We start from the raw sequence: 21,089 nt of genomic DNA on the forward strand, positions 1-21,089 counted from the left end.
AAGACATCCCTCTGCTGCTGTTTCCAAGTCTTGAACAATTGTGCGTCTTACATATATATTCATGATGCCGAGTAGTATTTTCTACTAAACTTTGTCAGGCATTTGAACAGTAGTGGAACTATCTTAATACAGCTAGGTGGTGCGTAGAAAACACGTTTATTCTGACAACTAGTCCTAGTACTGATAAGATACAGCAGTTGAACTGTAAGCTATATGGCATCTGGTGGTGGTCTCTTCTGTTCTGCGGCAACGGTTGTATTGCTGCTACACAGGGTAGGTGCTGTTGCGCATCAACAGAGGTTGTTCATGCCTAAGGTAAGGATACACAAGTCAGTGTTAAGGCTTCTGCTGTATTTACGATCCACAGAGCAAATCCTGTGGTGTGCTAGCAGTGGTATTGTTCCTGCATAAATGGATGAAACCACCGGGGGCAGAGTGTGCCTTGGTGAAACACGCCAGAACTTAGTAACTAATGGCTGAGTGCTGGAGCTCTGGCTGACCTTGCTCTCTAGAGATTTATTGCAGATCTGAGAAAGTTATGACAGAGTAAACTGTTGCTCCATGTTACAACTAGGCATATGTTCATGCAAGTCTACCTGCTAGATAAGTCCTAAGATTTGCCAGCTGTTCAATCAATGTTGTAAATGACTATTTAAACAGCTTGTTTTTAAGATTAAACTAAAGGCTAAATTCAGCTGAGGTTTTTTTTTATGGTATCAAATCAGCATGTATACTTAGTGTTACTTTAAAGCAATGTTATTGCAGCTAATATCTGTAAAGTGATTTTAGCGTTCAGTGTTCACTGCATGCACTGTATTGAAGCCAGCTTTCTTCAATGTCAAGAAGCTTTTGTCCTCCAAAATGATCTCGTGTTCTGATTCCTGTTTAATCAGATTAATTGTTCATTAGTAACGACTGGTGGTAAAATGCCACATGGTACCTGTAACAGCCTCTAGCAACCAGGTAATGCTGAGCTTGTAACTCCCAATAAAATTTTAACCCTGGGAATTGAACACAGCTGCTAGAACCTGTCTAGCCTGTCTAGAGTTCCGAGTGGAGACCTTATCATCAAAGTGCTCATCTAAATGATATTTTCATGTTTGTTTTCACTCTCTAGAGTTGTGGTATTGCTGTGGAATTCTGCAGTCACGTGACAAGAGCGTTCACCGTTAGTACTAAGGGCAGCAGAGTAGAGCGTGCAGAAGAAGCTCTGTCTCACATGGGCAGTTCAGTAAGTATCTCCTTTATGGGGGGGGGGAAACGAGTAGCCAAGTTACAACTTCACAGACTATGCCAGTATCCTTAAGTCATAAGGATGGCCTTGCCTTTTCTTTTTGGAGTACTTGGTTAAAGCTTAGAGGTCAACCTAGGCTTCTACTAGTAATAGGGGGGGTGATCAAGACTCAATTTTTAGTCGGATGTTACTACCACCTTACAGTAGAGAACAGAGCTAAAAGCCTTAGCTGAACTAAGAGTTTGGATTAACCTTGAGTTGTCCCGTTAAAGTTTAAGTGCTTCTCTCTTCCAGGTACTCAGAGATGACTAGGAAAGGTTGTTCTGAATACAGGATGCAATTGAATCTTTGGGAATGCAAGCAGGGCTTAGTATTTAGGCAGTACTGTCATGTCACTTAGACCAAGATAAGCAACCTGGGTGGGGTTGGAATAAACTTCTGCTGATACATGTACTGGACCCAGATAAGAAACTTCACTGGAATGTGCATTACTTCAGTAATGGCTTCCATCTGTATCTGCCTGAAGTAAAAATTCACTAAAACTAGCTGGCTGTACGGATCAGAGTGGATTTTTAATCATACTGAGCCTGGCCTGTGGTGTTGGGTTCTAATGGGACCAAGAAGTTGAACACTTCTTGGGTTTGGTTCTAAGGACTAACAGGTAAGGAGGCATACTGCATATAGGAGCCTCAAATTACAGAAGAATTTTAGCAAATGTTAAATACTTAAAGCAAATGGGTTACATAAAGCCCTACTTATCACTTAAACCCACTTTTTTTTTTATTGACAGGTTTTCAGTGGTATCACACTGACCAAATTTGCAGGAATTGTAGTACTGGCTTTTTCCAAATCTCAAATCTTCAAGATATTCTACTTCAGGATGTATCTAGCTATGGTTCTGCTGGGAGCAGCACATGGACTAGTATTTCTTCCAGTTCTGCTTAGTTACATAGGTAAGATGCGACAGTGCTCCAAGATGCACTTCAAACAAAAACAGCTAGCTACCTGTGGACACCTTCTCCACATTAAATAGGAAGGACTGCAAGGATAAAAAGCAGTACTTGAATGTGCCTCTCTGTCATTGGAGCAGCCGGTCTGTTGGAAAGCAAGGGTTGACTGGTGGCAGCGCAAGCTCACCGTTACCGGCGTGCTGAACTGCAGCAACCACAGCCTGCCCCGCGCGGCTGCGCTGCGCTGTTCTTCACGGAGGTGGCTGCCTAGGCCCGTGCGGCCTGCCAGGCAGCAGCGTGATTAATGGCTCTCAACCTGGGGACAGGACGGTGGGTGGAAGCCACAAACCTGCTGCAGGACAGCGTTCCTGCATTTGCAGAAGCGATCTCGCTTTGCAGTAAGGATGGTCCAAATGCTGTCCTCTTGAGTTTGGAAATTCACACCTATGGTGTAGCTCTTAAAAGCAGACTTTAACTGAGCCTTACTTAAGGGGGTTAAGACTGATGGGGATTCACCTACTGCCCTTGCTGCTGCTGACAGCTATTAACAGCTGAGCAAAGCATGTTTCTGAAGTCTCGTCAATGTTAAGCTGGACCTAGACAACTATCATGCATGCTGCTTGATGACTGACTGATCTGCTGTTGAGACTTCGGAATAACTCTGTTTTCTCTCACTCAGGGCCATCAGTAAATAAAGCTAAAACTCGCGCTGCACAAGAGAGGACCAGAGGCACAGAACGGGAGAGACTCCTCTACTTCTAGTTTTTAACAGTGTTCAGTGGACTCCATGAACTGTGGCTTAGGCCCAGCTCTTCTTAAGAACTGAAGTGCAGCAGTGTTCTATGACTATCACACTGTAACCACTACTGACTCGACTCCTGCACAGATTCAACTAGAAGATATCAGCTGCAGCTCTGGACATAGCTTTAAACTCAGGAAATGCTACGTGTGGCTCATGTAACAGTATTACTAAAGCTAGCTGTGTTAACAAGATCACTAAAACACTTCTGTTTTCAAGAGGTTGCATCTTTTTCTTCTAGAAACCTAAACCAGCGGTACTGCGAGTTGAATAGCTATTTTTGTCAATGAAACTGAGGTGACATGTGTATGAGAATGGACTGCTAAACCACTGACACTAATTTTAAATGCAGGTCAATGCAATTTTTGTCTCTATTTTTAGGGGGAAGCCATCACAAGTCGTAATATTTTTAGTACTATTTGCCAAAATGTCTTGTATATACTTTATTATAAAATAGCAATTTTGTAGTTCAAAAATCTACTTAAATGCAATAAATTAAGTTTATACATTTCAGTGGAAGAGTCTTTCAGAACGTTGTGGGCTTCATGAGAGCTTGTTCTCCAAAAACTTGTTTGAAGAAGGTGACGTGTTCTTCACAGTGCTCACCTGGGGGGGGGGAATAAAAGTTAACTTGAAAACTCAGAAACTGAGAAGCAAGATCGTGTAGTTTCCCTTACCTCAACTTGTAAGTACTAATTAGCTTTAATGCCTTTGAGTAAAGGAGTTTAACAGTTTTAAAGCACTGGAATACTGAGGTATCTCCAGTCCTGTCCCACGTATTCTTGTGGTGAAGCAGATGCCTGATCTAATTCTGTCTAACCAGCAGATTCATAGCCATGAGAGTTCTTTACTGTGGAGATATAAGACCTTGGAGTGGGATTCTCTGCCTATAGACTACATGGTGATTAAGAACATGTTGCCAGTGCAAGCAGTTTAGGTTGGTTTTTAAAGTCAGAGGAACTGTAGTATAAAACAGCTCTTGAATTTGTGTAATCTGTGGATTACAGACAACTGGACTCAAAGGTTTCTTGACCCAGTTCCTGGCTTCAGGAGAAAGCACTAATTGGAGATAATGGCTTTGTTAAACTAAGCAGTGCAAGCAACTGCAAGCCAAACAGGTTAGCTTCATCTGCAACTTCCTGTTTGGCTCGGTCTTTTTACTCCTGGGTGTGGTGTAGAAAGGGCTAAAACAAGTTAACTTTGGCACTATGCTTACAGGTAAGTCTAAAACACAGGCTAGAATGCACCAAGGGTTTTATCTTATAATAGGGACGCGGCTGGAGTGGAAGTGAAACAAGTCTTAGTTCTGTTTGCACAACTGAGTATCTTGGTCTAACTGCTTATTGCTTACCTGGTGTGAAACTAGGGTTTCCTCGTAACCGCTGATTTCTTTGTTCAAAGAATCTGAATATTGTATAGAAAAGCATGTCGTCATCTGCTTGTTTTGCTGCGTCAAGGAATTTGCGGGCTGAAATGCTGTCGTGTCCTCCAATACCCCTGATGAATCTCAAGGCAGCCAACACTTGGTGTTTGGACAACAGAACTTCCACTATTTCGTCATTTGCTGTGGAAAGTCTCTGTGAAGTCAATCACAGCTGTAAGACTACGCTTCTAACAAATGACCGAGATGCTAGCTAGTCACTTCAAGCTTGGTCAGGTAAGCTGTTTGACAAGTCTAGCCCACATGTGACATGGAGTTACTATAGTCTGAAATGCTTACTTTTAACATATCCAGAGAGAGCTGATGTGCGGGAGGGTAAATGCTTTCCAGGGACAGCAACAGACAAGCCTAGGGCAAAAGCAGAAATAACCTTAAGATTGTGAAGCCTTCCCACCTCCGTCGCTAGCTTATTGAGGCAACTTGTCTTACGTACCAAAGGCTTTGAGTCACTGAGCACATGGTACTGCAGAAACTGATGGAGCATGTAGAACAAGTTGTGTTGAACGAGGGTTTTGATGACCAGCTCATACAAGTAGTGCTGTGAATGCAGGAAGAAGACCATCAAAGGTATGGATCAATACCAGTTTTCACAATCTAGAAGGCAGTATTGTATTGGACTTAAACACATGACCAAGACTGGTCTGAAACTCCATGTAATTTCATGGAGCGAGGCGATATGCTTGGGACATCAATATTTTACCTGAACTGCAATCTGGAACTGGTTAAGAGAGCGAATGTATTCCATCAAGACTGCTATAGTGAACTTATGAGGTGCTTCCTGGACAAGAAAAAAAAGTGTTAGGTGGAGCCTGCATAGCTTCCCCTGTTAATGACAACCCCGTAAGAACGGGCACTAAAATACCCTAATCCTGACAATAAAGCCTTCTGCAGGCTCTTTCAAGCAGTCAGCTTAAGTTTGCTGCTCTAAGACTAGCACTTAAAATTAACTTACCTTCTTCTCTGTAAATACAGATAAAACGTGTGTGTACATGTCAGACTGGTCAATAACTGCTTGAGTGCGGACTGGACGTTTCAGGAGTGGATTACTTCTACTCAGGCCTGCTTCTACCACCTACAAGAAGAAAGCCGTTTTAAAAAGAAAGAAAACTGTAGTGGTGGTGTACAGTTTCGGTCTCATCTGTACAGAGACTGTTTTCCACTGGGAACATAACTATAAACATGTTTTGTTACTGAGCAAATTCACATCTGTGGTCGTGTTATACTGGATGCGTTCTATTCAGTGTGGGCTTTCATATTAAATTTAAAACTGCTTTTCAAAGTTACATAAATGTAGCTACTGTTATATGCCTCAAAGCCAGGAGATGAATCAAACTTACTGCGTTGATACAGGCCCTCAGCTTTAGAAGGATTTTTAGTATGTGGCTGTACGAGTTAGTGCTTGAACTTGGTATTTTAACAGAAGCAATTCCAAGATGCATCAGGGTTGTGTATGTTGTGCAGTGGTGTAGTGTGCCATGAAATCAGTGGTTTGGAAGCTATTTTGGTAGCTATGGATTCCAAGTTGTTTTTTGAGCTTCTACCCTCTTTCTGGGGTATGTTACCTGCCACACCAGGGTGCTAAGTGGGGGTCTTAGTGCACCTTGCACAGCAGGACACCTACTGTGAGCCCAAGGCAGCCAGGACCTTGGTAGGCCTGAACTTCCCAAGTAGAAAAGAGCATGCCTGAAATGCAAAGAGCATCATCCTATCTTTGTAAGCTGCTGTAGCTAACATGGTTTACCATAGTATAGCTTTGCTCAGCTTCCAAGTACTTCTTATATTCGTGATTCAGTTTGTCAAAAACAGTTGCAATCACAGACAATGATCTCCTTTCTGGCTCACTGAGCACTGCAAAAGATAAAAAAAAAAAAAAAACTATGAGGAGAACTAACCAGGGGCTTTTTAATGTTGCCTTTTTCAAAAGGTGATCTTACTCTAAACTTGATTCTAAACTTCAAAGAAACACTTTCAGTCATGTCAGATGTATTTTAACTAAATGGAGGGGGGGGGGAAGTTGAATTCTTTAATGCTGTTTAATAATTCCTTTAGCACGGTGACTGAGGGTAGTCTATACAAATGACATCTTGCAGGACCAAGCTAGCTTCAGAGGTGATCTCAAATCTACAAACAGCCCAGCTAACTTTGTGAGTATTTATGAATAAGCAGTATTGTACTTTCAAGAGACAGACAAAGCATGTGAACTTACTTTGAGAGCATACAGATAGGATAACCATTTTGCATTCTTTCCTTTGGAGAAGGAAATCCATTAGTCTTCCTTTATCTAGCAAGAGGTTAACTACAGGTTCAAGTTTCACTTGAAGACTCCAGAGGTAACCTTAATTTGAAGGAGTAAAACAAAAAGTGAATTGCCTTATATAGTATAGCCTAGACATTCAACTTTTCCACCTTTAAATGAGAACACATCTAGATTATGATTTATTTGCCTTCCTAAGTCTGTATTTTAGAGTAGCATTACCCCTGAAAAGTTGTAGTAAAGAGATGGTCATCCTCAGTTACCACTACCAAGAGTAATTGTCTTACTAGGTACATCTGCTTAGTCACTTTGTTTTCAGCTGCTTTGTGCACTGAAGGTATAAACCAGCCCCCCTTTGGCACCGAATATAGCAGAGTCAAACACCTCACCACTTACCTTCACTTGCACTGATGATAATATCAGGTTGAAAGACAATCCAAGAAGAAGAATCTAAATGTTAAAGTTCCAACATCCCTATTAACATTGATTCTAACCTGTTGCTACTAAATTCACATTACTGTACCAAAGCAGATCCCATTAACATACTTCCATTTACTGTCACCTTTTCTTGTAAGGTCTTGAACCATACTCTTGGAATTGCATCTTCAATTTCACGGTGTACCTATTCAGTAATTTCATACGTGCATCTCAGATGGCCAAGAAATGTGGTATTGTATTATACTAGACTTTCATTTTTACAACTCTCTGAAAGCATTACTGTCTCTTATGAAGCATACTATTTTGTCTTGAAGTAAATACGCATAATCAGCTAAAGCTGGACTTAATGCGTCAAGGTAACAAATGCCAGCTTCTTCCACGCTTGGTACATGGAATGAGGCTTCAGTAAGACTCTTGCACTTTTAGAGTATTTAAAGGATACAGAGTTTACATAAAACAGGAGACTGACTCGTCACAGAGGCTGGACCTGCAGAAAAATTAACATCAGGTGAAGAACAGTAGTACTCTGGCAGCTCTCCTACACTAACAAAATACAAACTACAAGCTTACACTGAAAAGGCAAGTATAGATCATAACACGTCTACCAGTCCTACAGTAGGCTAACAAAAAAGATACACCCATTTGTGTAGCCAGATCATCTACAAAGAAAATCTGACACTGTGAGAAGGCAAACAAATTCCTCAAAACATGATTGTTTTGTTTTTCAGCCAAGTGAATCATGCATGCAGCAGTATTCTACTCTACTCCTATAATTCTAAATAGACTACATTTGCTGAATTTATATGTAATCACTTCAGTTTCTTAAAAAGCAAGACTGGTTTGTACTTTCTGATGCTAACCTTTGTCTAATACAAACCTCCACCTGCAGATTTGTCAGTCATACTCCCTATTAGTGACTTGAACATCCAGGTGTTAAAGAGCTTTAAGGTGCAATCATTCCTATAGAAGCATCTTCTGTAAAGAGAACCACGCTGCTTTGCCATATGCTAGGGGAATTATGCTCAGACTATTTTTAGCTACTTTTAGCTACTTACTTGAGGGTAATTATCTGTTCTCCTGTCCTAGAAGCGTAGCAGAAAGATAATCTGAGAAGAAGAATCTAAGTAGTGAAGTCCTAACATTGATCCTAGCATTGCTTCTAAACTGGTCCTAAACTTGATTCTGAGCTTGGATTGTCTTTCAGCTTCTTTGTGACTTGGGAAGTTTCAATAGTCATGACCTAAGCCAGTAACACATGAAGTGCTTTTGAGTACGCACACAAGTTATTATAGTTGTGGCCAAAAAAGGAAAAAAAACCCCAACTTTGAAGTGTAAAAGTGAAGTACTATGGGAAGTATGCACCTTAAACAGCAACTCTTACTTTTCTGTAGTAGGCACGAGCTTGGAACACAAATTTATGCTCAATTCCTTCTTACCTTCTTTCCTCCCTCACCCTCTGCTAAATACACATAATAGAAGTGTTAGTAACCAGCATCCTGAAAACTGAAGCACTCTTGTATGCCAGCTGTTACATTTAGATAATCTTGATAACAGTGTTTTAGGGTATTTATTATATAGTAGTTCTACCTGCTACAGGTATTTGATAGGGTTGTATCGATCGAGGCGGAAGTACAAACTGATGGATGGTAGTAGACCCATCAAATTCTCCTTTTAGCTTGATGTCAAATATAACTGAAGTCTGCAATCGAGAAGAAATTAGTATTCACAAATGTGAATTATCACCCAGGCTGCTTTTCACATTTCCATCTTGTGTTCTCCATTAGAATGGTAGACTCATTTGGGTTGGAAGGGATGTGTTGTAGGCAGGGACATCTTTCACTAGATCAGGCTGCTCAAAGCCCTGTCCAACCTGATTTTGAGCACATCCAATGACGGGGCAATCCACAACTTCCCTGAGCAACCTGCTCCAGCGTCTCACCACCCTCACTGTAAAAAATTTCTTTCTTATATCCAATCTAAATCTACCCCTCTTTCAGTTTAAAACTGTTGCCCTTTAAACTGTCACTACAGGCCCCGGTAAAAAGTCTCTCTCAACCTGTCTTATACACCCCCTTGTAAGAGATTCGTGTCAAATTCACTGCTTAGTTATGCATGCTAGAAACTGTGAGGAAAATTCTGCATCTTCCTGCGATATCCTCATACTTGTACCCATTCAGTCCTGTTCAACTCGGGTCACTAGCGCTTCTACCCAGTATGGACCACATTCTTAGCCTTGCACAGTGGAAGTTAGCTTCACTTTCAGTGCTAATGAAACATGACTTCAGTTATTGTATAGAGTCATGTTTATAGCTTGACCAAAATGCTGGAGAACAAGTGCCCTGGGTTAAATGCTAATGTGTAGAATTAACATGAATTATAACTGAAATATCAACTAATCATTCCAATGAGATAATGTGCCCCTGTTCTTGAAGCTGCCCAAGAGAAGATAATACAAGAAGCCAAAGCCTTTCCACAAGTTAAGAGCAAAATACCACGTTAGCTTTACCACTGATCAAGCCTTGCTACTGAGACTACAGTCAAGCAAGTTTTACCTATGCTACCATATGCATAAGACCATTTGTGTTCATAGAAGTTTTTGCAGATCCAGGCCTTCGAACTAAAGGACACAAGTTTGTGTCATAGAAACATATCATTCAGATGTGTGCAATATGAGAAGTTCCCAGGATTAATAATGTAGTATGCAATTTAACTCTACCTCTTCATATAATGCCTTAAAAGCCTACACAGTGCAGCAGCAGAGTATCATGGGAAACTAGGAAAAATAAATGTTAGCTGAACAAGGTAAGAGGATAATTCTGAGTCTCTTATACCCTTGTGGTTTTGTTTCTGCAAATACTATAGCTTTTGGCAAAGCTAAGCACTTGCAAAAGTGTTTTACAGAGCTAACAGGCATCATTATTAAAATCTACCCATAACTTTTAAAAAGTTAAGGCACAACATAGTATAAATAAATCACACCTCAGTATCCTGATGATGTACTACCACCAAGTTATCCACAACATTCAGGGCAAACTTCCCAGTTCTGTTCAGCTTTAAAATATGTGTCTTCTTACAGGAGCCCTCTCTACAGAAATAGAGATGAGAAGAACGGGTCAGTAAGCTTGTTTAAACTAGAAAAGCAGATGTCTCTTACACACATGTGAATTGCCACTAATGTTCTTCATTCTGCTCTTACCTTGGTAAGTGATAGAGGACTACTTCTGCTCCTGTACTATTGGAAGTCCTTGAGTGATGCCTCAAATAGAGAACATAAAGCTGCCCATATCTAATGAGACAACAGGATTAAAGCATTATTTTCAAATAAGAGCTCTACCAGTCTGTTAGAGCCATACGTTTTATCCTAAAAGACCAGATGTGAGATTACCTAAGTCAAATGATCAATGAATTAAAAGTGAAAGACCAAAACAGCACTCAGTAAATCACAATGCGCAGCCTATGCTCATGCAAGTTAGGCATCTAAGAACAACTCTACCAACACATCAGTTCAAAAATGAAGGATTCTCAAAATTCTGTACTAATCAAGAACAATTTCACGTAAGACTTCTCAGTTAGCTTCCCTTCCCCACCTTGCCCCAACAGAGTTGTTTAGATGCTTTGTTCAAGGCAGTAACTGAAGCACTTTAAAGCAGTAGTACTGCTAAAACAAGAAATAAGTGCAACCATGTTAATGTTCTTGTCCTTTCTCAGCATCCCCAAACTGTCATACTTTTCCAAGAAAGGCTTGATTAGTTAGATACATACATTGTAGCCATAGCAATATCTCTTTCAGAAAGGCTGAGCTTGGAGGACTTGGGTGCTGCAGGTAACTCAATTTCAAATTTTGATAGTTTTGACATCGTTCCACTCTGTTAAACAGCAAAAAACCCCAAAGAAATCCATTGTTAAGACGTGAAACAGAAACAGCTCAAGTAACCTTTAATCAAACGCTGCATCAATAGCACCCCCACGAGGTGAAGAATGGTGACAGCCGAAAAGAAAAAAAAAGGGTTTGACACTGTTTTTCCTACTGTGATCCCAAACACATACTTCTGATATTACTATTTTAGCAGCTTTATCATCTTGACTTTATAACATCAGCTTCAAGACAAATTTGCATGTAGATCCCATTTACAATTGGCCTGGAGATCTCAAGCAGTTCCCTTAACTTCCTTTCTCTCTTCCAGCAAAGCATATGCTCCGACTCTTAAATAACTGCTTACTGGGAAGGGGAAAATATCAGTACCTCCTACCAGTCACAGTCTCCTTTTGTTCCTGCTAACTCCAGAATCTGCCTTATACTCAGAGCATACTCCTGCTCCTGCTCAAGGTTTCCTCTCTCCTCTTCCTCTTTTCCTATAGAATTTGTATTTAAGAAAGTTTTCAGAGTTTCCAAAGCTTCTACTGAAATTCACTTCCCCTTCTCATCATTAACTCATTCTTGAGCATGAAGTGTGAACACTACAGAAGTATATCCTTTGCTAGAGCTCTATTTTCAAAGATTATTTTAGTACAGTACCTTTCTCAGGAAATCTTTAAAGATTGCCTTCTGAACACAAAACAAAAATTATTTAGCTTCAAGCTACAACTTGACACAAAATGTTAAGGAGGGGGAAGCATGACCTAAGTTCTTAAAAAGAAAGCTGTGAGAGTCTAGTAAGTTCCACCTAGCCACCTAAGAGAACGTCATTTCAGGATACAGTATAGACCCTACACAAGATCAAACCGGGAAACCCATTTGAATAAGCTTCTTTTTAATCTCTTCCCTTAGACTACCAGCGAAATCTTCCTAATCCTTTGAGAGAAGCAAGATGAACTCTGTAGTTCTTTTCCTCATTTTTTAAATCATCTTACTGCATGATTAACTTAAAACGGATCCCAGTTTTTACTACACACTTTTTCCAAGCCAAAAATATTTTCCCAGTAACCTGAAGTGTCGTCCACAGGGAAGAACACTAAGAGAAATAAATACTGTAAACAAAGCCCTCTCATGCTTGGGACAATAGTTGCTTCTTAAGCGCTACCTTTTTTCTTTCTTTTTCAAATTCATCCACTCACATTTGGAAGGTTGTAGTTTTAATCACAAGTGAAAGGCCCTTAATTTTTCTTTATTACCGCACTACGGAGTGCAAATGCCCATAGTAAAAGTAAATAATATATACTTATTTAAGTAGAAAAAAGATCTCTTGAAAGATATTTAAGTTGTCAAATATTGGGTCACTATTTTTTTTTTTCCTTTCTCAAGGTCAACTGTCCCACATTAGCTGGACACACCTCTTCCTGAAGAGGACATAAGAAAGAGCAAATTACTTCATTTTAAGCCATCACCTAGGAACCACCTGATAGATTTTTGCTTTGTCCTTTGCTTATTGTCATATAAGGATGTGAACACATGCGCCTCTTGGAAGAAATCCAGGAAAAGCAATAGAATATTTGAGTGAAGAAGCAGCCTAAAAAAACGGAAGCACACAAAATGAAAAGTTTGGAACATATTCCTTTACCTTGAAATAGAATGGCTGCAGGACATTGCCAAGGACAGTGGTTGACAGAAGAATAACAGAGCTCTCTGGACAATACATGTACCAGTTGACATTAATACTCTGATTCTTCAGAAGTTTTAAACTTCGTTTCTCTGGTAATACCTGGAAACACAGGATATTAGCATTATATTACCACCAGGATTCCAACAGCATAAATGGTACTACACAGTAGCTAGGAATGTTAACTAAGAAACAGTTAAGTGTAAGGGCATTTATAGTGCTAGAATTAAAAATCAAAAAAACGACAATTACAGCTTAGGCCCCCATTTACTGTAGCTAAGGAAATGCATATCAAATCCTCCTCAAATTCTAATGAGGTGAAAGGTGCTGTCTCTTCCCCCTCGTCCAGGTCTGGGTGTAAGTTCTGTCCATAATGGAGAAAACACCTAGCTTGACACAATCAGTGAAGTTTTATTAAAAAGTTATTACAATATCTATCTTTGTTGCTGTCACTCTCCAGTTTCTTTTATTTTAAGAACCATGACAGCATATAAATTGATTCTCTTCATTTTAAGGGCTTAAATAACTTCTCTTCAAAAAAAACACTTACTTGATTTGGTCCTTTTACCTGCAGGGTTGACGTTCATAATCCTTTTAGGTGCCAAATATATTTTTCTCCCTCAATCAGTAGGAAATAATGCTGCTTTTTCAGTTACTTTCTTTAGTAGTAGCTATTAGTAACAGTAATTATGTGAAACACCATGTCTTAGCTCCAAGATTGGGAAGTGCACAACTTTGGAGGAAGTTTACATTACCCCTCATCATGAATGTCATAAAGGGCTATTTATTCATTAGATTTCTCCAAAAACATATGCAAAGGTAATTACACATAACACAGAGGAACTCAGACAATGAGATCAACATAGGAGGAAGCTGCCAATTTGCAGAAGGATATCACTGTCTTAGTCAATTATTTGTTCTTTGCTGCATTTTAAGCATGCACACATCCTCCCCAATGCCGATTTGTTTTGCATGAAGTGATATTTCACATTAGATTTAGATACTTATTTCCATACAAGCCAAGAGCATCTATTAATCTAGAGTTCTCAAGGCTTAATTCAGTACTCCTTTATATAGGGTCTTTGTTAGCTGTGCTAAATAACCTGTTTGTGTTAAGTTTCCCCTGCCCCAAAAAGTACTCCTCTCAAAGAGAAATAATCATAGTCTGCAAACAGAACAGCGGAATTTCTTTTTTAGTAGTGCTTTCTCAATCAGAGAGCTAGAAGAAAGGAATTCAAAGATACTGACACAAATTTATATTTTCAAATTTCTAAATATGTCCTACAGGAGTTGTTTGTATTACCTGATAGAATTCAATTCCTTGATCTGTGATGAAGACGATTTCTGTAGAACTTGTCCAGCAGAATCCTAGAATATTGGCATTCTTTGTCTTTTAACAAACAAGCAAACAAACACTCTTTTACTTGGAAAAATTAACTATTCAGATAAGCTAATATTACTAAATGAAGAATGCGAGACCAAAGGCAACTTAGTTATCCAATCACTGGAGTTAATACTTTTGGCCAACCAGACACCCAGCACCCATCAGCTCCTTTTGTAAAGGCTTCCAAAACTATGTATGAACACAACTACTGTACGACCTGAATTTTTTGGCAGCATGTAAGATTTACAAGTCTATTACACAGTCAAATTTTCTTTTTGCCCTAAATACAACCAAGTTCTTCTGGCTCAAACCATACTGCCAATTCAACCAATTCCTGACATGAAAAGTGGATTCCTTCTGTTGACAGAAATTAAGAACTAAGTGAAAATATTTGCCATGACTCCACTCAGAACAGTACCATAAATGCTTTGCTAGAATGGTTTACTCAAACGCATAATCCTACGTAACGAAGCAGAGTGTGCTTCAGCTTCAAAGTCTACAGGAATAAAGGGATCTGTGCAAATCATGTGTTTAAAAATTTACTTTAGCATTCTATTACCCCAAGATGTAATTTATCTTAGTTAAAAGTTGGAAAGTACCAAACAATGACAACGGTACCTGTTTCTGGTAAAATAATTGTCAAAAAAATAGAAGCGTTGTTTAAAAAATACCAAACATAGTATACAAACTAGTAATCACTTACTGTCACTGATCAGTGAAATGAGGGTAAAACATCCACATTAACATATCTGGCATTAGTATAATTACTGTCCACTGTTTCTGTAACACCACCACTTTGCCTCTTCTCCTTCCCAAACCTCAACATTTGTTCATAACATCATAGAATCGTTAAAGTTGGAAAAGACCCTCAAGATCATCAAGTCCAACTGTTAACCTATCACTGCCAAGTTCACCACTAAACCATGTCCTCGAGCACCACGTCTACCCGTCTTTTAAATACCCTCCAGGGATGGGGACTCAACCACTTCCCTGGGCAGCCTGTTCCAGTGCCTGACCACCCTTTCGGTGAAGAAGTTTTTCCTAATATCCAACCTAAACTTCCCCTGGCGCAGCTTGAGGCTATTTCCTCTCGTCCTTGTTGCCTCCACAGCATTTCCACTCCTTTCTAGGAAAGAATTCAAGTGACTAGACCAGGAAGTTTTTTATGGTATTGTTAATACCTGTTCATTTACCTCAATTCAGATAGAGAGTAGTGCCTACATATCTCATTTACTTCATGTTAGTGTTTTCGAAGGTATCCCAATTAGCTCTCTTGTAGAGCAGAGGCCACCAGCGTAACTAACATTAGAGTTTCACCTAAGCATATAAGCTTTGGACATTTACTTAACTTACCTTACATTCTTGTGTATATTCTAGCTGAGGGCTATCTGGAATAAAATTCAAAAAATCCTGCGAAAACACCCATGAAGCATGTTAGCAAATATGAAGCACAGACAAGATACAAATGCAGATACAAGAGAATAAACATTAATTTATTGAATTATTTTGGATGAGAGATATCAAAGAAAAACTTGACTTACTATATTCTACTTCATCCCTGCCAGGGAATTCTTTATAGGAGTTGGCTCCCCCCACACTTTTTCTTAAATGATGATATCAGCAAGACAACAATGTCGCCTGTTCAGCCCCTCAGGATGATAGAGGAATTTTCACTACAGCTGTTGTTAGCCACTAGACCTCTTGAGAACTTTTGTCTCAGAGGCTTCTACTCTGGTACTGTAAGTAAAAGATTTCCAGCTCCAGTTCCCTGTCTGCAGGGTGTAGGTTTCTTACCACACTCTTCAAAGTTCTCTGCACAGCCAGTATCTTGTTCCCCAAAGAAAACTTGATGCACTTCACTTCTCCTTTGTCTTCCATCCTATACAGAAAGAAAAAGAAGTTACAGAAATATTGTCTAAAATAGTTCCTTACAGAAGTCTGTAATACACCCTCAAAAAGACAATGAGAGAGGGGAAAAAAAGTGTAGTGCAAATGCTTTTGAATACAACTTCGGAGTGTTGCCGGACAAGTACAGGATTCAAAATTCAGACTGGAAGATAGTGGTAGCTCAGCCTTCAGAAGTCCTGAACACATCCGTAACAGAAGCATGGCTAAGATCGCACAAATTACCACCTGAAGTTACCACAAATGCTCAACTCTGTTGGCCTGTGATGTGGAACTGGAAGACCGTGGAAGTATTCAAACCTGCGTTCTCAGTTCTCTCCCAGCGAGTCTGGAGTTCTGTGACACTCACCAACGTCCTGCAATCAGCTACTTTACTTTCAGAACTACTGCTAAGCGACCTAAGCCTACTCGCTTCCCCATTAGGACACATCCTCTAGAAGAATTTCTGATGTTACAGGGAGAGTGAGGCTGTTTTCACATCATTTGAAAAAAAGTAAAAAATGTATTCTTACCAAAGAAGCATCAGCACAATTGGCATGAATAAGGTAGTTCTACTTCCAGTATACATTATTAAGTATAATAACTTAAGAGAGAGCTAGATAGTGAAGCAAGAAAACTGTGGAACCTCCTGAAGTTCACTGAGTACTTTTAGCTCCCTTGGGATTTGTGACAAGGGTAGTCAAATTAAAAAGTCAAATAAAAAGAGCAACTTTCAGGACAGGCCCTATGTAATACCTGACAGATCACAGTAAACACAGCAAACACACCTCGACTGCTAATTGTTTCATCCATATCTGGACTGAAGCAACCTTTGAGCAAAAGAATACTTCCTTACATACGGACAGCAGAGTGCAAAGAGCCATTGCTCTTAACAGAGGCATATCTAAAATAGTTTTCTAAAGACAAAGTAGTTTCACTGAAAGTACTGTTGTCAGATTCTGCAAAAAAAACCGTTTCAACAAAAAAATGGAAGATATAAAAGAAGACAATTTAGATTAAACAAGAAACAGAATGTAAGAAACTGACAGGTAGGAAACACTGCGCTGGAATCACAGGCATGAAACTCAGAAGTTACAGTTCTCTACACATTTACATTTACTTCATTTTGTTTAACTTGCTGAACCGCATCCTTGGATAAGTCACTGGTGTTGTAGGAATCACAAGTTTGAATCCTCACACTCTCTCACATATATAGTGTGTTTTAATAAAACACTGCTGTTTAAAAAAAAAAAAAAAAAAAGCCACAGCCTACTAACTTTTTCCCCCCTCAGAAGACTAAAAATTCACGAGGGCAAAGCATGCCATCTTAATTGCAAGATTATGTCTAAGAACAAAATCCAAAGATGATCACAACTACTTTCAAGTTTTATGCCTGAATTACAATAGATCAGGACTAAGCACCACATAATTTTAAGACTGCAGAATTCTATCCCAAGACAACAAAGATGAAGGTGCCTTACCTGAAGGAAATGGGATTTCTATCCTCCAAACCTTTGACAACAACGCCTGTAGCTCCACCAGATCGAACAGCAAAAACCTATAAAAAAAAGTTTTGAACATATTTGTAGCTTATTCAAAATCATAACCTTAACATGCTTTCTTTTCTGTAAGCCATAGCTTTAATTTTTTTACTAGACATAATTTTTGTTGTTACACAGATCTGTCAGTTCACACTGAGACTCAGTAAATAATCAATTCCTTCCTCTGGAGTGCCAAGTTTACTTAGAGTTGACAGGTTTCCAATGGTATTGTAACAGTCTTGTAGGCATATTCTGAACTACTGGGCAAGTTAAAACAGTAAAAGTCTGTATAAGCTTTTTTTTTTTTTTAATATTCCTATTTTCCTAAGTCATGTACTAGTAAAAGTATCTGAGACATCAGGGCATTGTTTAAAACAGAAAGGAAATCAGCTTGAGGATTGGGAAGAGATGCAACTCAATGACCCAGAAGCTTGATCTTGTCCAAATATGTTATTAGATAGGAATAGTTTAATAGTAATCTGCAGTTTTGCACGTACCTAAAAAGTTTCAGTGAACTTGCACTAACAACTTGAAGAATTCCTTTAGCGCAACTGCACATATATATCTATAAAACCTGCTAGAGCTATACCGCTTGTTCAGCTGGAATAAGGTAACATTAATAAAAAGTCACGCTGTTGTGAACTTTAACTAGCTTAGAAAAACAAAGGCAGATGCTGTATTTGTACTTGTACGTGTGGAAGCACTAGACACCCAGATCAGGTCTCAGAATAACAGATAGACTGTTTTGTAATATTAGCCATGCTACTGGGTGCAGTGTGCTCATGCAGGAATACAGGTGTCAAGCCTATAAACAGCAAGCAAGTCCACAGCTTTACTAGAATGATAAATACTTAGTTTAACTACTGTTGATATTGATGTAGACAGAAAATGAAGGCAACACCCTCTAAATCTTTGTGAGATGAGAAGATAGCAAGGACAGATGTCTCGGAAAGCCGTTCACGTGGGAAACTGTCATTGAAATGCTGATTACAAATGATTTAGAGACACTTTGGAAATTAAACAATTTTAGAGTAGCAAGAAAACATGGAGAATTAAATTTACAGTTGAAAATAAGTTTCTTTCAACTGAGTTCTTAAAACCCAGTTTCTGCATAGGTGTATCACATCCACACTGTGATATAGTGTCTCCTGACAGGCATGTTTAAGTAAACTTATTTCACCTGGCCCTCACAACATAAGGATTATGGTTTATAAAGAGAAAGGACACCAATAATTCTAAACAGAGTGCAACAGGAAGAAACACATCCCAGAAATACTCCCCCCTCTCCAAATATGCCACTGATCACGTCCACATCACACGTAGAAAACCACACCATTTATATGGGGAAGAAAGCTTGAACGTTTCATCCTGTGAATGCTGAGGTCACAGAATGGTTACAGGAATTAGACAGTGGAATGTATCCCCATCTATATAAACCTCATGACAGACTGTGGATCTTTTAGCTATACTGAGCTGAATACTCAGAAGCCCATAGGAATATTAAGGAGAAACACGCTTAAAAGAACTAAAGCCAAGAAATGAAAAGCGAAGCATCCACTGGGGTCCGAGCCACAAGTAAAGCTACAAATATTAATTTTTATGAATGTACCAAACCTTAGGAATTGAAAAGGGAAAAAAAAAATCAGAGAAACGAAGCTAACAGTGAAGTGACAAAGTTCGCCAGTAATGTTGGGACACTTGGAATAGAAAGAAAAAAGTGCTCACTCTGAAGAAATCCTGAAAGACCTTACAGTAGTGAGAGTAAAGGCAGGTGAAATTCAACCTAATAAATCTATGTTGATGCATTTGAGAAAAAAAATTCTACCATCTCTAGCAAGATGACAGGGTCTGAGCCAGCCGCCCAGCAGCAAGACCTCACAGCACAGCCGTTCCCCAGAAGGGGAACGGCCAGCCTCATGCTCAGCAGCCGAGGCACGGGGATGAAATCAAACCCAGGCATGGGAGCCTCCAGACCCCTCTCCTCGGAGAGGCGACAGAGCAGCAGCGGGAAAGGCTGAGGCAAGAGGCCCGAAGCCGCGACCCCAGCCTGCAGAGCCGAGCGAGGCACGGCGGGGGTGCCGGGGATCCGCCGGCCGTTCCCTCTCCCAGCCGCCCGGCACGGCCGGCTGGCGGGGAGGGGCTCGGCGCTGACAGAAGGCAGCGGTTCTCCCTCACACGGCCCCGGCGCTGGGCCGAGGTCCCGAGGCGACGATCCGCCGTCAGTTGACAGATACCGGCCGGCGGCCTGTCAGGACGGGGGAGCGCGGCCTCCCGCCGCCTCCCGCGGGGAGGGGAGGGAGGGCCCGCCGCCGCCGCCGCCGCGCCCACCTGCTTGTTGGCCTCGTCGAAGAAGACGCAGTTGACGGGGTTGGCCTTCTCGAAGTGCACGGGCCGCGCGCACAGCGCCAGGTAGCAGCCGCCCTCCCCGGCGCCGGCTCTCCCTTCTCCTCCTCCCGGCGCCTCTTCCTCCCCCGGCGGCGGCGGCTCGCGGCTCATGGCGGCGGCTCACCCGGCGTCAGACGGTCCCACAACGAACCCTCCGCCGCCGCCGCCTCCCGGCCGGCCGCTTCCTGTTTACACTCCCCTCACACGTGACGCGGGACCGGCCTGCCTTAAAGGCGCCGGGCGCCAAGGCGGCGGCCGGAGCGGAGCGCGCGGCTGGCCCGCCGTGGCCGGGCAGGAAGCGGCGGCTGAGAGGTCCCCGCCCCGCGCTCGGGCGCGCGCCTCCCCCGCAGGCCGGGGGCGTGGCCCCGCGCTGCCCCGCCCACCCCGCCACCGCCCTCGCAGCCCCGGTTCGCCTGCCGCCGCACCGGAGCGGGCGTCGGGCGGAGGCCGGAACGGCGGGGGCTGGGCCTGCGCGGCCAGCTCGAGCCCGCCCTGCTGCCGCACCCCGCCGGGGCAACCGGCCCCTTCAGGGGCGGCCTGTGGCAATGCCGGGGCGGGAAGGGCGCGGTCTCGGTACCGCTCTGCTGAAGTCTCTCCCCGGGCCTTAGGTAGGCCTCTTGGCTAGCTAGGCGGTGGCTTTGCTGGCCTCCTGGGAGGAAAACACCGAGAGCTGAGGCGAGAGAAATACATTTGGCCCAACCTCTTAGAGTGCTTTCCCCAAAAAACCCGAAGCTTTTGGGGGGGAAGGAAGCACCTGCTTCACAGCTCTGCCTTAATGTGTCCACGCTTACTGCATCGCCCCTGAAAAGCAGCCGCTGCTGATGCTGCTTCAGGGCATGAAACCGCTTTCTAGTGGCTAGTTGTAAGGGAAATTATACCCTGAAAACAGGACTGTTTTCAGTAACGTTATTAACTTCAATAATGCTTTAAAGTCTGGATTGTTTCTCAGCGTTTATGCTTATTTCAGTTTGGACAATAAACTAGCAATGGGGTTTTTCTTTTTGGTTGATGCACTGGCTAGTGGCATAGTTCACAGGTTGCAAACAGTATGGTTTAGAAATTGTGTGAGAACATCATTAATTACATATTTGCTAATTGGCTTAGAAAGGGAAACAAAGGAAATAAAAAATAAACAGGGAAAAAAAAAAAAAAAGACTGAGATCATACCAATTCCAAGTTTTCAGATTAGACCGGAGTGGCACAACTTTGTACAGGAGAAATAGAAATTTAAGCACCAGGTAC

At 41.3% G+C, this 21,089-nt stretch overlaps 2 protein-coding genes across 5 annotated transcripts in view; one reads left to right on the top strand and one right to left on the bottom strand.

The window, feature by feature from the left end:
• The window catches only part of NPC1 (NPC intracellular cholesterol transporter 1), a 29,124-nt gene extending 25,628 nt beyond the window's left edge, over nucleotides 1-3,496 (top strand). For both annotated transcript variants that reach the window (XM_087754957.1, XM_087754964.1), the window contains exons 23-25: nucleotides 1,118-1,231; nucleotides 2,025-2,187; nucleotides 2,864-3,496. In XM_087754957.1, coding sequence (XP_087611083.1) covers nucleotides 1,118-1,231; nucleotides 2,025-2,187; nucleotides 2,864-2,946 — 360 coding nt within the window. In that variant the 3' untranslated portion in view covers nucleotides 2,947-3,496. The remainder of the gene's footprint in view (nucleotides 1-1,117; nucleotides 1,232-2,024; nucleotides 2,188-2,863) is intronic.
• On the bottom strand, nucleotides 54-20,169 carry RMC1 (regulator of MON1-CCZ1). 3 transcript variants are annotated; one of them, XM_087754984.1, is made up of 21 exons: nucleotides 19,791-20,169; nucleotides 17,403-17,479; nucleotides 15,832-15,916; nucleotides 15,391-15,447; nucleotides 13,957-14,043; nucleotides 12,615-12,755; nucleotides 10,879-10,982; nucleotides 10,313-10,402; nucleotides 10,096-10,201; nucleotides 8,704-8,815; nucleotides 7,559-7,603; nucleotides 7,075-7,128; nucleotides 6,631-6,759; nucleotides 6,166-6,272; nucleotides 5,377-5,496; nucleotides 5,125-5,202; nucleotides 4,858-4,962; nucleotides 4,704-4,772; nucleotides 4,335-4,560; nucleotides 3,491-3,589; nucleotides 54-310 (listed from the first exon to the last, which is right to left on the bottom strand). In XM_087754984.1, the coding sequence occupies exons 1-20, from the start codon at nucleotides 19,956-19,958 to the stop codon at nucleotides 3,510-3,512; spliced, it is 2,040 nt and encodes a 679-aa protein (XP_087611110.1). In that variant the 5' UTR covers nucleotides 19,959-20,169; the 3' UTR covers nucleotides 54-310; nucleotides 3,491-3,509. The 3 variants fall into 3 exon arrangements, with proteins under 3 accessions (XP_087611110.1, XP_087611102.1, XP_087611120.1); XM_087754976.1 differs by lacking the exon at nucleotides 54-310 and having other exon boundaries at nucleotides 3,412-3,589; XM_087754994.1 differs by lacking the exons at nucleotides 54-310; nucleotides 15,832-15,916; nucleotides 17,403-17,479; nucleotides 19,791-20,169 and adding an exon at nucleotides 15,579-15,824 and having other exon boundaries at nucleotides 3,412-3,589.
• Between the last annotated feature and the right edge of the window lie 920 nt (nucleotides 20,170-21,089).

The sequence above is a fragment of the Nipponia nippon genome, unplaced genomic scaffold, assembly GCF_047370975.1.
Source record: "Nipponia nippon isolate SJK-2023a ecotype South Korea unplaced genomic scaffold, ASM4737097v1 scaffold_1, whole genome shotgun sequence".
In the NCBI taxonomy this organism is placed as follows: Eukaryota; Metazoa; Chordata; class Aves; order Pelecaniformes; family Threskiornithidae; genus Nipponia; species Nipponia nippon.